Here is a 14,762-nt window from a genome sequence, read left to right on the forward strand (position 1 = left end):
CCACCCATTAGAGCTAAAGATAAGGAAAAAATTAAAGTGGGATGTTCACAAATAATGTCTAAGTCTGTTATGGGATCATATTTAATTAAAGAAACAATACATGTAAAGCTATTTGCAGTAATAGGAAAACAGTAAGTGTTCAATATGTCAGCTAATAATTATTATATTTAAAGAACTTCTGAGCTGATAATTTTGAGAATTCACCTGAGTACATCTATGACTTTTCCATTCAGTATTTAAGGAGAAAAACCTGGGCCTACTTCTGATATCTGAACACGGAGGGTTCCCCAAGAGAGGTCCACTATAAATTAATAAAGTACTATGTGCAGTATTGCTTGTTATTTGCTCACAATATCTCTCTCAAATTTCAGATGTTACCCCTTCATTAAAATAGTTCAGGATTTGGATGGTTATGTTCACCTTATCTACACTGCTCATGATTTTAAAGCCTTAGAAAATGTTCTCTCTCATTCTTTATCTTGCCAGATGGTACAATTCTTATCTTTTTAGATTTTCATCTGGCAGCAGCTTGGTCATTTAAAATGATTTTTCCTGGATTGTATCCAATTCCTTTATATGGCTTGTACATCAGAGTTTGGTGTAATTTTGATATTTTCTATTTTGTTACTAATGTTGTAATGTTGGCATTTTTTAGATGAAGTTGGCATTTTTTAGATGAAGTTGTTTTATCCCATTCAAGGAATAGTCAATATTAACTCCGCAGTCTGTTTCCCATATTGGAGATGAGTGTGTGTGTGTGTGTGTTAGTGCCAGTTGTAATTTGGATAATAATCTATGTGTGCACTGATGTTTCAAGGTGGGAAGAATGGCTATTTAGATATGCAAATAGTTTAGACTACTTTTTCCAAAACTTACTTGTTGTTATTAAAATTCTTTTATCAGCTTTTCCTTATGTCCTAAAGCCTCAGAAACTCTGTTTATAGTTTATCCCAGTTCACTCAAACATTTGAATACCTGGAAGAACTTAATGGTTTTTTTGCATGACTGGGCATTTTAACGTGCAATCTTTCAGGTAATTTATCAAAATAGCAAATAAAAAGTCTTAGATCTAGAGAATCCTAGAGTTTATCTTTTCCTTCTGGAGAAGTGACGGTTAGTCTCTTTCATTTGATTCCTGCCTTTAAGCCATGTCCGTATCCATGTCATGAATAGTCAAATCCCATGACGATCCAACAGAAATAATACAGCTAGTTCAGCACTGGCCTATGCACTGCAACGCGCTAAATGACATTAGGTGTACAAAAGCATGTTGTGTGGTTTAAGGAGCCATACAAATGTTAGCTGTTTTTTTTCTTAGGACAATAGCAGAATAAAATTATTTAATTACTTCTGTTCAGGGCTTAAGCTTTTACAATTATGTCTTTAGAAATCTAAACATCTTAATATGGCAAAAGCTGATGTTATCTGATACGGGGAGGTGGTTAATAAATGTTGCTATTATAATTGATCCTATTAAATTTAATAGGTAGCTATGTTGGTTAACTTAAAATTTAGAAAAAAATAAATTATCTGGTAAGTAGAGATCTTGGCCTTCTCTTATAGAGAGGTATTCCAATGTAAGAAACAAATTAGGTTTTGTTTTGGAATTATACGAAGAATTGTATAGAATGGCTGCATTCAAAAATCTTTAATGTGAAGTTAGGAACATAATTCAGAATAGTTCTGTGTGGGGATGAATGTGTCAATGGTTTTTTGTTTTTTGTTTTTTGTTTTTGACAGAGTCTCACTCTGTTGCCCAGGCTGGAGTGCAGTGGTGCAATCTTGGCTCACTGCAGCCTCCGCCTCCTGCGTTCGTGATTCTCCTGCCTCAGCCTCCTGAGTAGCTGGGATTACAGGCACACACCAACATGCCTGGCTAATTTTTGTATTTTTAGTAGAAAGGAGGTCTCACCATTTTGGCCAAGCTTGTCTCAAATTCCTGACCTCAAATAATCCACTCATCTCAGCCTCCCAAAGTGCTGGGATTACAGGCATGAGCCACCACGCCTGGCTGTGTCAGTAGTTTTAAACAGACAAAAATAAAGTGTAAAGTTGGTTTATAGCCAAGAACCATAATTTCAAATGTTATATTTCCTTTGAAGACACTGTTTCAGGTGGTTTGCTTTGGGGCTGTAGTCAAATAGATTAGACAACATCAGTGTGTGTTTTTTTTTAACTCTAATTTTAAATGAAATTGATCACTAGTGAAATGTGGAATTGGTAGAAGATTGAATTTTGCAGATTTTTAATGTGATTTTTATTATTACACTTGATAGATTGATAGTATTTGTGAGTCATTATGGTATGGTTGGGAGTTTATTCTTTGGAGTCAGGCATACATGGATTTCTGACCCAGCCCTGCTTTTTAGAGTTTAGACAAGTTATTTGCCTTCTCCAAGCCTCAGTTCTCTCACGAGTAAAATTGAGAGCAACAATAGTAGCTCCTTCATAAAGTTGTAAAGGGAGTAAGTGACATCATCCAGCTAAAACATTTAACACAGCATCTGGCACACAGTAGATGCTACATACATGATTCCTTTTCTTTCTCTGCCTTCTTCTTGTTATTATTTTATTTTTATTATTTCCTGCATTCTTTTATGTTTCTCACCAAATTTGGTACTACCTAAAATGGAATTTAAGAAGCTGCAGTTGTTGAGTTTGTAAGACATAATAAGGGTAATATAAGAAACTCATCTGACAAGAAAATTGTTTCTTGGAAATCACCTTGAGATCTTTTGTATTTGAGATACAAAAGAAAGGAGAAGTTGGAGAAAGACAGGTATTTTATTTGGGTGGATTACCTCCAAACATGTGGGACCTTTCCTTGCATACTGGGCTTTCTTCATGCTGCGGAATGAGATTATTTTATCCTTTCAAGCTGTGGAACTGGGCTTACAGGAATCGGTGATGTAGGGACCCAGACCTCACAGCTGTATCCTTCTTCTCTTTACAAAGCAGTGTCACGTGGAAGACTGGACATGGATTACATGGCAGGCTGACTGGGGTTTTTCTAAGCCAAAACACTTTTTTAAACAAACCTTGTACTAAACACTATGGAAAGTACTGGAAGCCAGAAAAAGGCTTGAATGTTAGTCCCAGCTCTGCACAGACTGTTGTGTGACCTTGGGAAATGAGCTGAAACTCTGAGCCATTGTTTCCATAATTGCACAACAATGAGTTTGGACTCCTAGATGATCTCAGAGATAACTTCTGGCTCAAATGTTTTCTAATTCTATATTTTTTTAGGTCCTTCAGTAATTATATTAAACTTGTTTTCTATCTTTCTTTATCCAAGGTTAACTTGTGATAAAAGCAGAAATAGGAAAGAAAACCTTGGGAACAGCACAGGATTCCAATTCAGAGTTTGAATTCTAGTTCTGATGCTGAGCAGCTACGTAACCTCAAGGAAATCTTGTTACCCAGTGTGTCTTAACTGTGGTTGCACATTTTATTAATCTGGGAGGATTTTAAAAAACACTGATGTTGAGCCCTAGTCTTGAAAATCCTAAACACTCAGGAATTGGTAGAGTATCAGAGCTCTCTAGGTGCAAAATAAATTCAAAATGAAATATCACCTCACATCCATTAGGATGGCTACCATCAAAAAGACAAGAGATAAATGTTGGTGAGGGTGTGGAGAAAGGGAACTCTTGTACACCATCGGTGAGAATGTATTAAGTTGGTGCAAAAGTAATTGTGGTTTTTGCCATTACGTTTTCCTTTTTTTTTGAGACAGAGTCTCGCTCTGTCACCCAGGCTGGAGTGCAGTGGTGTGATCTCGGCTCACTGCAAGCTCTGCCTCCCGGTTTCATGCCATTCTCCTGCCTCAGCCTCCCGAGTAGCTGGGACTACAGGCGCCCACCACCACGCCTGGCTAATTTTTTGTATTTTTAGTAGAGACGGGGTTTCACCGGGTTAGCCAGGATGGTCTCTGTCTCCTGACCTCGTGATCTGCCTGCCTCGGTCTTCCAAAGTGCTGGGATTATAGGCGTGAGCCACCACGCCTGGCTGGCACCATTACTTTTAATGGCACTTCTGCACCAGCCAAATAGATTAGTGCAGCCATTGTGGAATACAGCATGGAAGTTCTTAAAGAAATTAAAAAGAGAACAACCAGCCGGGCGCAGTGGCTCATGCCTGTGGACTGAGACTGGCGGATCACCTGAGGTCGGGAGTTCAAGACCAACCTGACCAACATGGAGAAACCCTGTCTCTACTAAAAATACAAAATTAGCCAGGAGTGGTGGCACATGCCGGTAATCCCAGCTACTCGGGAGGCTGAGGCAGGCGAATCACTTGAACCTGAGAGGCAGAGGTTGCAGTGAGCCAAGATCGTGCCATTGCTCTGGGCAACAAGAGCGAAACTCCGTCTCAAAAAAAAAAAAAAAAAAAAAAAAAGAAAAAAAGAGAACAACCATATGACCCAGCAATACCTCTTCAAATCAGTTATACAACGAAATTTTAATCAGCGTTAAAAAGCAAGGCCATCCTGCCATTTGAGACAACATGGATGAATCTGAAGGTCATTATGCTAAATAAAATAAGTCAGACACAGAAAGAAAAATACTGTGTGATCTCTCTGATATGTGGGATCTAAAAAAAAAAAGTTGACTATATGGAAACAGAGGCTAGAATTGTGGCTACCAAGGGTGGAGGGCAGCAAAGGGCAGGATGGGAGACTTAGGGAAGATGTAGTCAAAGGGTACAGAGTTGCAGTTATGTAGGATGACTAAGTCTAGAGAGCTAATGTACAGCATGAGGACTATAGCTATTCATATTGTATTGTAGCTATGTGAGTGATGAATATGTCAATCTGCTTGACTGTAGTAATCATTTTACTATGTATATCAAAGCATCACATTGTACACCTACAACGTATAAAAGTTTTTTTAAAAAAGCTCTCTAGGTGATTTGAATGTGCAGGGATTGAGGATCCCTGCAAAGAGCTGTGAGTCTCAGCACTCTTACCTCTAAGCTGGAGCTCCTAAAAACAATAACAGTAACTGCCCTCTCTGTGTCCCAATGTTGAGGATCACATAAAATAATATAGACAAAAGCACTTTGCAGTGTGTAAGTGCACAGTAATAATTAAAGCAGGCATTGTTAAAGGACTTAGCCATTGCTATTATGCAAGTGGAAGGGATTACATTAGCATATTAATTCTGTTTGCTGGGGTTCTAGCCTTTTCATATGAAATTCAGCTGCTATAGTTTAGCCCCCACTCCCACCCCCAGTAGGACGTGGTAATTTACCTCTGTAGAAACTCCTAGTGCTGCTCTGTGACCCAGTGAGGACTTAATGATTACGTGTTGACTCAGTGATTTTTCCTAATAAACACAATTCTTCCAAGTTTTGCACAGCACATATTATCACCACGAATCACCATGACATGCTCGTGTACCCCTTTGTGCCCAGCTTGTAAACACACAAAACTGTTGGATAAACAAGCCTAATGTTTTAGAGTGGCGGAAAATCAACTGTTTTCAAATTTATCTTATACTATCTGAATTCCTAATTAAACTCCGTTTAACATAATTTCCTTTAAGAACTCAATTTTAGGTTTCTTCTGTGGTTACCTTTCTTCGGATATTTTCATGCTCGACATTGTAACACATTTTTGTCTGTTCCACTACTCCCCTAGAAATGTCCGTTGCCATTGCTCTTTTGGTATTGAATACTTTTTCTTTTCCCAGTCATGTTGAAATTAGTCACACAGTGACTTTTGAAATTGTCCCACTTTGTCCTGGTCTTCAGAATGAGCAGTGGTGTAATTAACACAGACCTGAAGACTTGCAGACTTATTTTCATGAACTTGAAGGTTGCCTGTGACATGGGGTGTGGCTCTGTGTCAGGAGTGTGTATTCCCTGCTGCGTGGCCGCTCTACAGGATTGAGTTTGAGGAACACAGGCAGATCCCAGATGGTGACAGGCTCTGGGAAGGACTAGAGTGCATGTGTTACTCCATTCTCTGACCACTCATGGCTGTAGCATCCATTCAGCATCCCCTACTCACAAGAAAGTATAGCTTGGAAAAACAAAAGAAATGTCTAGAATCTTTTTGACATCTGTATTTTTTTTTTTGGTGAATGATTTCTGACTTTTCTCCCATTATCTACATCTGAGAATTGGCTTCAAAAGGAGAAATACTTCTTTCCTAAGGAATCCCTTCAAATGATGAACATCTTTTGAGAATTTGGTGACTGCTTACTAATTAAACAAATATCTAAGTTACAATGGAGAGCAATCTTTTCTAGAATTAGAGCCCTCTATATTGTGGCACATGCTTCCTTCCCTTTTTCTGCTTATATGCATAAGACATAATACAGTTGATGAAAAAAATTTAACCTTACATATATATATTTAAGGTATATATATATAGTATATATTATAAGGTATATATATTTAAGGTAAATGTATGTATATATACATTTATATATATATACACTTATATATATATATATATATATATATGTAGAGAGAGAGAGAGAGAGATTTAAAAATGGCTAGCTGACAAACCAGGTCCTGTAGGCTGCATGGTTTTCACATTCTTAGAGGTTTGTAAAGAAAAAAAAAAATGCAGCAGAGACCATATGGCCCACAAAGCCCAAAATGTTTATTATCTGGCCTTGTACAGAAAATGTTTGCTGACTCCTAAACCACGTGGCAAGTACCAATAATGAAGCACACTCGCTTTTTACTTTCATGAAGAAATGCATTGTCTTTTCTCCTTTGAAGTATCCACTTCCGCTGGTAAAATCAGTCTTCACAGCTATTCTAAAAGGAGGCTGAGAAACCTTCTCTAGCTGGCTCTGTAACACAGGCTGTCCCAGCGAGCTCCTGGGTATAAGCTGCTCTTGAGCCAGAGCTGCTGTTTGAGGCTTGTTCATGCTCTTGCTCTCACTCCCCAGATCTCTCTTAGTATCAGCACCGTCCACTAATTTGCTGCACACCTTCTTTGACCTTGATTTTTTGGGCAAATGCTTATTCCATTCCAACTGCTCTTGTAAGTCTGCTTTGCTACCTTCCCCTGCTTTTTTTACTTATTTTACCCTCTGGACCTCTCTTCTGTCATCCCCTTCTTCTACTTTCTCCCCTAGCATCTCAGCCCTCTTGAGGCCAAGGCCTGCCACATCTAATATTTCTATTTCTGTCCTTTGCTTGCTCCTATCCAGACCCAGTCTTCTCACTGGTTGCAAAGTGGGTCCAGTTCTACCACTGGAAACAGATTTTGGCAAATAGAGACCTTCTGATCTCCTCCCTCACCAGACCAATGGACCATTTTTGTGAACAGTATGACGACCCTTCCTGGGTATTGCTCACATGCACCCTTCATGGTGCTTACCTAGGGTCCATATTGCCTGGTGTAATTTCCTTCCCATGGACCTTCTGGCCACCTGCCTTCACCTACGACTGCAGCATTTCTCCATTTCTGCCACTTTGACTAGATCACTCCAATGATCCTCTGATGGCCTTAGGATCCAACACACATTTGTAACCAGGGCCATTATAGCACTCAAGCTTCTGGTATATTTCTTTATTCCAGTCCAGCTTGCTGATTCCCTCCCTTTCCTACCTGTGAGTGCCCCTCTATGAATATTGATTTGATTCCAGGTACTATACTAGGCTCTGGAGTCGGAGACGACCAAGATACAGCCTTGCTCTCAGTATTTTTTGATGGAAGAAAGATGATGTGCACATACACAAATACAGAGCAAAGCAGTAGGTGGTAAGTGATTAAGCAAGTCACTAAATCTTATGAAAGCACAGAGGGTAATATTTACAAGTAAACTCTATAACAATAAAAATTCTGTTTGTTTGTTTTTTGAGATGGAGTCTCGCTCTGTCGCCCAGGCTGGAGTGCAGTGGTGTGATCTCGGCTCACTGCAAGCTCCGCCTCCTGGGTTCACGCCATTCTCCTGCCTCAGCCTCTCTGAGTAGCTGGGACTACAGGCGTCTGCCACCACGCCCGGCTAATTTTTTGTATTTTTAGTAGAGACGGTGTTTCATCATGGTCTCGATCTCCTGACCTCGTGATTCGCCCGCTTCGGCCTCCCAAAATTCTGAACTACCTAATAAGAATATTACTAACTCTACCAAGTTGACCAGTTAAATTATTTAATCAGTTAATATTTGATTCTGTTCTTAACCTTCCCTTAAATATATGGCTTAAAGACTAAACTTCCAGTACATTTTTTCTAAGTAATGTACTCTTTCTCTGACTCATTATTTCATTTACTGATACCTTATCTTGACTCTAGCAATGTCTGTAACCATTAAAGTTCTGTAAATAAATGCAGTCTTTTGATTATAGTACATAAGACAACATCCCTTTTTGTAAATACCCCAACTCCTTATTAGAAACTATATTGAGGCCGGGTGCGGTGGATCATGCCTGTAATCTCAGCACTTTGGGAAGCTGAGGTGGGTGGATCACCTGAGGTCAGGAGTTTGAGAACAGCCTGGCCAACATAGTGAAACCCTGTCTCTACTAAAAATACAAAAATTAGCCGGGTGTGGTGGCACGTGCCTGTAATCCCAGCTAATCCCAGCTACTTGGGAGGCTGAGGCAGGAGAATCGCTTGAACCTGGGAGGCAGACGTTGCAGTGAGCTGAGATCGCACTACTGCATTCCAGCTTGGGTGACACAGCAAGACACCATCTCAAAAAAAAAAAAAAAAAAAAAGAAACTATATTGAATCTCATTCCATACCCCAAGTGCGTGAAATGATGTGTTGTAACTGGTGGGTGTGTTTGGTCAGTCCAGGTTGGCTGGTAGGTTTATTTATCAGAACAGACTTTAAGAGGTTATCACTCAATTGCAAGAGATGCCTTTCAAGTAACTTGTGTCTGGGTGCTTTGCACCTTTCATTTCCCTCTCCCTTCTCATTGCTCGTACATCTCCTTTCTGGCTTGCTTTCTGTCAGGCCCTTTTTCAGGATGCATATTGTGTCAAACATAAATTCAGAAAACCTAGCCAGAGCATACTTGACTTGAGGGAGACAACCCTAAGAACATTGGTCGGCAGTGGGCACTCCAGTGGGGGCTAGGGTGTTCACTAGCCTGCCCCAAGTGTGACTTCTGCTTGTGTGTACCACCCATTTCTTTATTCATTTAGTACATATTTTCCAAGTGATTTCTCTGTGCCTCGGACACTGTGTGAGGTCCTAGGGACACAATGGTGTGCAGAAGGGAAAACTGTTGTTGCCCTCACATGGGGGAGGTAGCATCAATTACAAATTTACAGGAATAAATATGTGATAATAATATCCTAGCTCAACATAGAAAGGAAGTTATCTCAGTATTTACCTAACAGTTTTGTAATGTGTGTGTGTGCGCGCGTATATGTCGTCTTCTTTTCTCTTTGTTAAGTGTGAGTGGAGAAGATGGCTAACACTGAGTTCTGTCATGGCCATGGCACTTCTATACCCACATTCTTTCTTTTAATTATGGAATTCTCCACCCCAGCCCTCACCCCGTGGATGTCGGAGTAAGACAACATTGTTATCACTCAGATTGTCATTGGGAGGGTGAATAAATGAATGCTTGCATTATGAGAGTTTGGGGGCAGAAATATGCCACAGACTCTTATCTGAAGCCATCAGATTTAGTGGCTGCGAACCCACCGAAGTCAGAGATTTACATTTTTTACAGCAACGAGAGAAAACTTCCCCTTTCCTCTGCGGAAGTCAGGACTGGATCTCAAAAATAGAAATGTGTCCTCCTAAATGTGTGCCCACCCCCGTGGTTGACAAACAACGGATTTCCCAGGATAGCTGCCACACACTCGGTTTCCAATCTCTGTATTGCTTCCCCGCCAGAATGTCGAAGTCCTTCCCGAATATGCCCAGTTATACTTTCCCAACTTTTGAGCAAACACCGTCCGGCTTCTTGTGCTTTCCTCAAAGACCCCAGGCACCCGCAGGGAGGACACAGGCCGGGGCGGAGCGCCCCTGCGCGGGGAATTCCTGCCACTCCGCGCCAGCCTGCGGCGCAAACGCGCTTCTCAGCCGCAGTCCCACCCGCTGCTGGCAAGCTGAATGAGGAGCCGCGCTATTTTTACCTCCCCGGCTGCAATCCTTTATATTTACATGCAGGAAGCAAATAAATAAGGGATTAAGAAGGAAATGCGTGGCCTTAGTTTATCCAGAGCAGGAAGGGGTTGGAATAGGAGGGGGTATGTGAAGTCTGGGGTAGTGGAAAAGGCAGGTGGCTGGTTGTTTTCTCCTGATCATCCCTGTCTCTGGCCTGGAAGGCCCCGCACTCTCTTTCTTCTGGCTTATCCGTGACTGCCAGCTCCCCCTCTACCGCCCCCATCTTTTGAGGTACCACCCGTCACCTCCGATGCTGCTTGGGCTGCTGCATCACTCTGCTGCTTTACCCCCTTCCCCGCCCCCCAACAAAGCATGCGCAGTGCGTTCCGGGCCAGGCAACAGCAGCAGCACAGCATCCAGCAGCAGCATCAGCACCCGAAGCCCCGCTCGGGCGCGCTCTCGGGGGGCGGGGAGCACGCCCGCTCCGCGCGTCCCCGCGCCGCTCGCTCTCGCGCGCCGCCTCAGCATCCTCAGGCCCGGCGGCAGCCCCCGCAGTCGCTAAAGCGGCCGCGCCCGCCGGGGGAGGGAGTAGCCGCTGGGGAGGCTCCAAGTTGGCGGAGCGGCGAGGACCCCTGGACTCCTCTGCGTCCCGCCCCGGGAGTGGCTGCGAGGCTAGGCGAACCGGGAAAGGGGGCGCCGCCCAGCCCTGAACCCCGAGCCCCGCGCCCCTAGCCCGGAGCCCCCTGCCCGCCGCGGCACCATGCGCGCCGAGCCGGCGTGACCGGCTCCGCCCGCAGCCGCCCCGCAGCTAGCCCGGCGCTCTCGCCGGCCACACGGAGCGGCGCCCGGGAGCTATGAGCCATGAAGCCGCCCGGCAGCAGCTCCCGGCGGCCGCCCCTGGCGGGCTGCAGCCTTGCCGGCGCTTCCTGCGGCCCCCAACGCGGCCCCGCCGGCTCGGTGCCTGCCAGCGCCCCGGCCCGCACGCCGCCCTGCCGCCTGCTCCTCGTCCTTCTCCTGCTGCCTCCGCTCGCCGCCTCGTCCCGGCCCCGCGCCTGGGGGGCTGCTGCGCCCAGCGGTGGGTATGGCCCCGTGCCCTTTGCGTTGGCTTTCCCGCGGGGCCCTGCAGAGGAAAGCGAAGGGCGCGCGGGTCCGTGTGCTCCGGGCTTGTCCCCGGCTCGGCCTTTCCTTCTCTCCCTGCCTGTCTTTCCACCCTTCTCGTTCCCAAACCCCCATTCATCCCAGTTCACTTTTGGAAGTCCATTTCTGTTGCATTCGCTAAAAACCCATTCCAATTCTTGTTGGTTCCACTGGGAGGTGTTTAGTGGATCTTGGGTCCCTCAGCGATCTCTGTGCAACTTGCGGAGGGGAAACCAGTGGATGGGAAATACAGCGAGGGAGCAAGTTGCTACTTGCGTGGTGGAGCCTTAATGTGAATGCGGGGAGGATGTAGTGATAATAGTGGCAATGGGCTGTTTCCTCAAATTTCCTATCCGGCATATTCAGTGCGGTTGGAATTAAGGTGGGGGAGGCACACTTCTGGGACTAAAGAATTAAGGTGCTGAGGACATACTTCATGCACGACCTTTGGTTCTGATTTCTCAAAGTGCTTGTCATTATAATGAACAATTAATATAATACCATCTTCAATATATTGATGATTGGAAGGCACTGAAAGCAGAAAGCTGGCTTTGTCAGGAAAATAAAAAGAAATTGGGAAGCTGCCAGCATCTGTATCCCTACATGGCAAAGTATGTTTGCTCATCTTAAAGTTAAAAGAGAAGGGAATTGTCCATTTTGTTAAAAGAGTCAATTAATATTCGATATCCGTAAATTCAGTACTCAAGTTATCTTAGGAGCGTTCTTAGCTCTCGGATGGGATGCCACTAGGCAGAGTAGAGTTGTGCTTCTGTGGACTCAGAGAAGGGGTGGAGATCGGGGGCAGGACCCCTGAACATGTTCATTTAATGACTTTTCTTCCCTCAAGTTCATTCTACCCCCTCCCCCCAACACTTAGAAGTATAGATTTGAGTCTGACTAGAAATGTATATATAAGACATAAATCCAAATAAATAGTGCACAGTTGTGTAAGCCTTATTGGCTATTTATTAACTTCTCCAGGCCATTTTATTGTTGAAATAACTTGCTTTACTGTGGCTCTACTTCTTAACTGCTTATAAATAGAAAACTTTGTGTTTACAATTAAAGGAAAAATGCATTTTAGTGCTTATGTATTTATGGGGTAAATATGTGTGTGTTTGTGTATGTTTGTGTTTTCTGCTCCCCCACCCCTCTACCTCCACCAGCTCCGCATTGGAATGAAACTGCAGAAAAAAATTTGGGAGTCCTGGCAGATGAAGACAATACATTGCAACAGAATAGCAGCAGTAATATCAGTTACAGCAATGCAATGCAGAAAGAAATCACACTGCCTTCAAGACTCATATATTACATCAACCAAGACTCGGAAAGCCCTTATCACGTTCTTGACACAAAGGCAAGACACCAGCAAAAACATAATAAGGTAGGCAGGAGGCTGGCTATGCAAAAGTAACTATCATGAAGTTTTCCTTTGATTTGATTTTCTGCCAGAATCTGAGTTCACAAATTTTGCTGCAGCATTTTATTAAGAAAGCAATTAATATTATGACAAGGGAGAAACTGGAAGGAATTAACTTGGGATCTACTGGGATAAGACTGTTGTTTCTCTTCTCTGACTAAACTGAAACTAGAATTTTCTGATACCTGAAATGATATCCATGTATCTTTCAGGTACATTGGGCATTGAACAGTAGTTAAGTGAATGTGTTTATGATTCTGACTTGTTTCTGTGAGTCTTTATGTAAGGGTGCAGTATTCTGCCTTGATATGAAACTGCCTCCCATGATATAAAAACTGCTTTTAGTCTGCACATACAAGGTTGCTTCAAGAAGCTGTTTGGCTGCAGTGTCTCCATCAGTCTTTCCACTTAGAAATTGAGTGTTTAAACAGTCTCTTTGTTTCTTTAATTGATCAGTAGGGGGAAAAAAATTTTTCTGTTGTATTTTCAATAGATAAACAATTTGACATTTAAGAAGGTTATGGTGACTAGACACAAATTATTTGCATAATATGAAGACCAATTTTGGTTGGCATAATCCTTCAGTACCTACTCTGCATTGATTATGAGCAGTTGCTTTACTTTCAGGTTAGTTCAGAAAGTGGGACTGATATTTACCAAGGTATCAGTAGAAGACAAATATGTTTAATATCCAAAGAGTTTAAGGGATCTTTTTCCCTGCGTACTATTCTTTACTTGAATTAATATTATTTTGAACCCCGAGCAGATTTACAGAATGGATTATCGGTTCCTCTGTCGTTTATCGGGAGCAGAAAATAGAGTCTGTATGTTAAATGTTTCATTTTGACCTGTACTTGTTCAGGTGAGAACAACCGTTAACAGTTAACTGTCTAAACATCTAGAATTTAAGAAAGTATCTGCAGTTAATGTCATTGTTTTTATTAGTTTTCTAAAATATAGGTGAGTGGTAACAGTATTTATCCCCATTTTACAAATGGGGAGCTAGAAATTTAAGGCTTTTGGGTGATTTTCCTATGTTGTAAAGCAGCTAATATAAAATTCAGGTGACCCGAATGTTTAATTTTTACTATTTTTTACAAGTTAGGTCTCTGAGAAAGTGCTTCCTTCACCTTGAAGATTACTGGAGAGGTGAACTTTCTTTCACATTATTTTGAAGTGGCTGCTACCCACCATGACATAAATGTGTCTCTGTTCTCAGCCAACCCTTTTCTCCATAAGCTCCTATATAACTTAATGGGGTGACTAATAGGTTACGTCTAACTCATTTGTCTTATTGATAGGAGAAATGGGTGTTGTCTTTAAAGAAGAGAAATCCAAGGCCCTTTTGATAAAATGCATTGAGGCTTTTATAGCTTTCCTTATGAATGGGACCTTTTAGAGTTAAGTGGTTAGTTCTCAAACTCCAGCACCTTTGCTTAGGGTGCTGGAGGAAGGAAAAACAGCTGCCTCAAAGCCTGTTTCAAAGAATGCTCAAGCCCTCCTTAGCAGAGACTTGAAATTTCAGTGGAACTTTTTAATAACTCAGATGTTTGAGGCTATGACTAATGCTTGCCTTATAGTTTAACCTTATGTGGCTGTTTTCTTTGGTGGGACGTGGTTTGACTGTAATATACCTGACTTCCATGATAATAAGGTTTGTTAAACCTGTACCCACTGCTTACCTAGAGGAATAGACTTCTCACTGTGGATCACCTGCTTGCCCTTGGAATGATTCTGTCTCATCCTCCCCCCTACCCTCAATTGTAGTTGGGTTCCTTTTATACTGTACTTTAAAAAGAATGTTTCTACAGAAATCATATTTGAAAGCATTTTTCTTATTAGTTTAACTCTATAAACATTTGTTGCACCTTTCTCATATGCAAACAGCGTGCTAAGTATTCAAAGATAAGAGATAAAGGTTAAAAGGATGAAAAGACATGATCTATCCTCCAGGAGACAGGAAAATGAGATAAGCAAGATTCTAAAAGTGCTCCTGTACAGGTATAGACAGTGTTGCTGTTTGGTGGGTGCCCTGAAATTACCCTTTGTGTTCTGTGATCTCCCTTTTACTTCTGTTTTTAAGCATCCCTTGAAGTAGTTGATAAAAAGTGTTCCATCTGCTTTCTGCTGTATCTTAGGATGACTTGCTTAATAACAGTGATGAGAGACACTTG

The 14,762-nt window shown here is 42.3% G+C and overlaps 1 protein-coding gene across 8 annotated transcripts in view; it reads left to right on the forward strand.

Moving 5' to 3' along the window:
* The window catches only part of ADAM23 (ADAM metallopeptidase domain 23), a 235,470-nt gene that overhangs the window by 42,455 nt on the left and 178,253 nt on the right, over positions 1–14,762 (forward strand). For 6 of the 8 annotated variants that reach the window (XR_008522965.1, XM_054549690.2, XM_054549692.2 and 3 more), the window contains exons 1-2: positions 10,554–11,106; positions 12,335–12,552. Coding sequence is in view for 7 of the 8 variants with exons in the window: in XM_054549690.2 (XP_054405665.1) it covers positions 10,893–11,106; positions 12,335–12,552 (432 nt within the window). In the remaining variant the exon portion in view is untranslated. The other 2 variants (XM_063713001.1, XM_054549695.2) reach the window with 2 other exon arrangements.

This window comes from Pongo abelii, chromosome 11, assembly GCF_028885655.2.
Source record: "Pongo abelii isolate AG06213 chromosome 11, NHGRI_mPonAbe1-v2.0_pri, whole genome shotgun sequence".
NCBI classification, from domain to species: Eukaryota; Metazoa; Chordata; class Mammalia; order Primates; family Hominidae; genus Pongo; species Pongo abelii.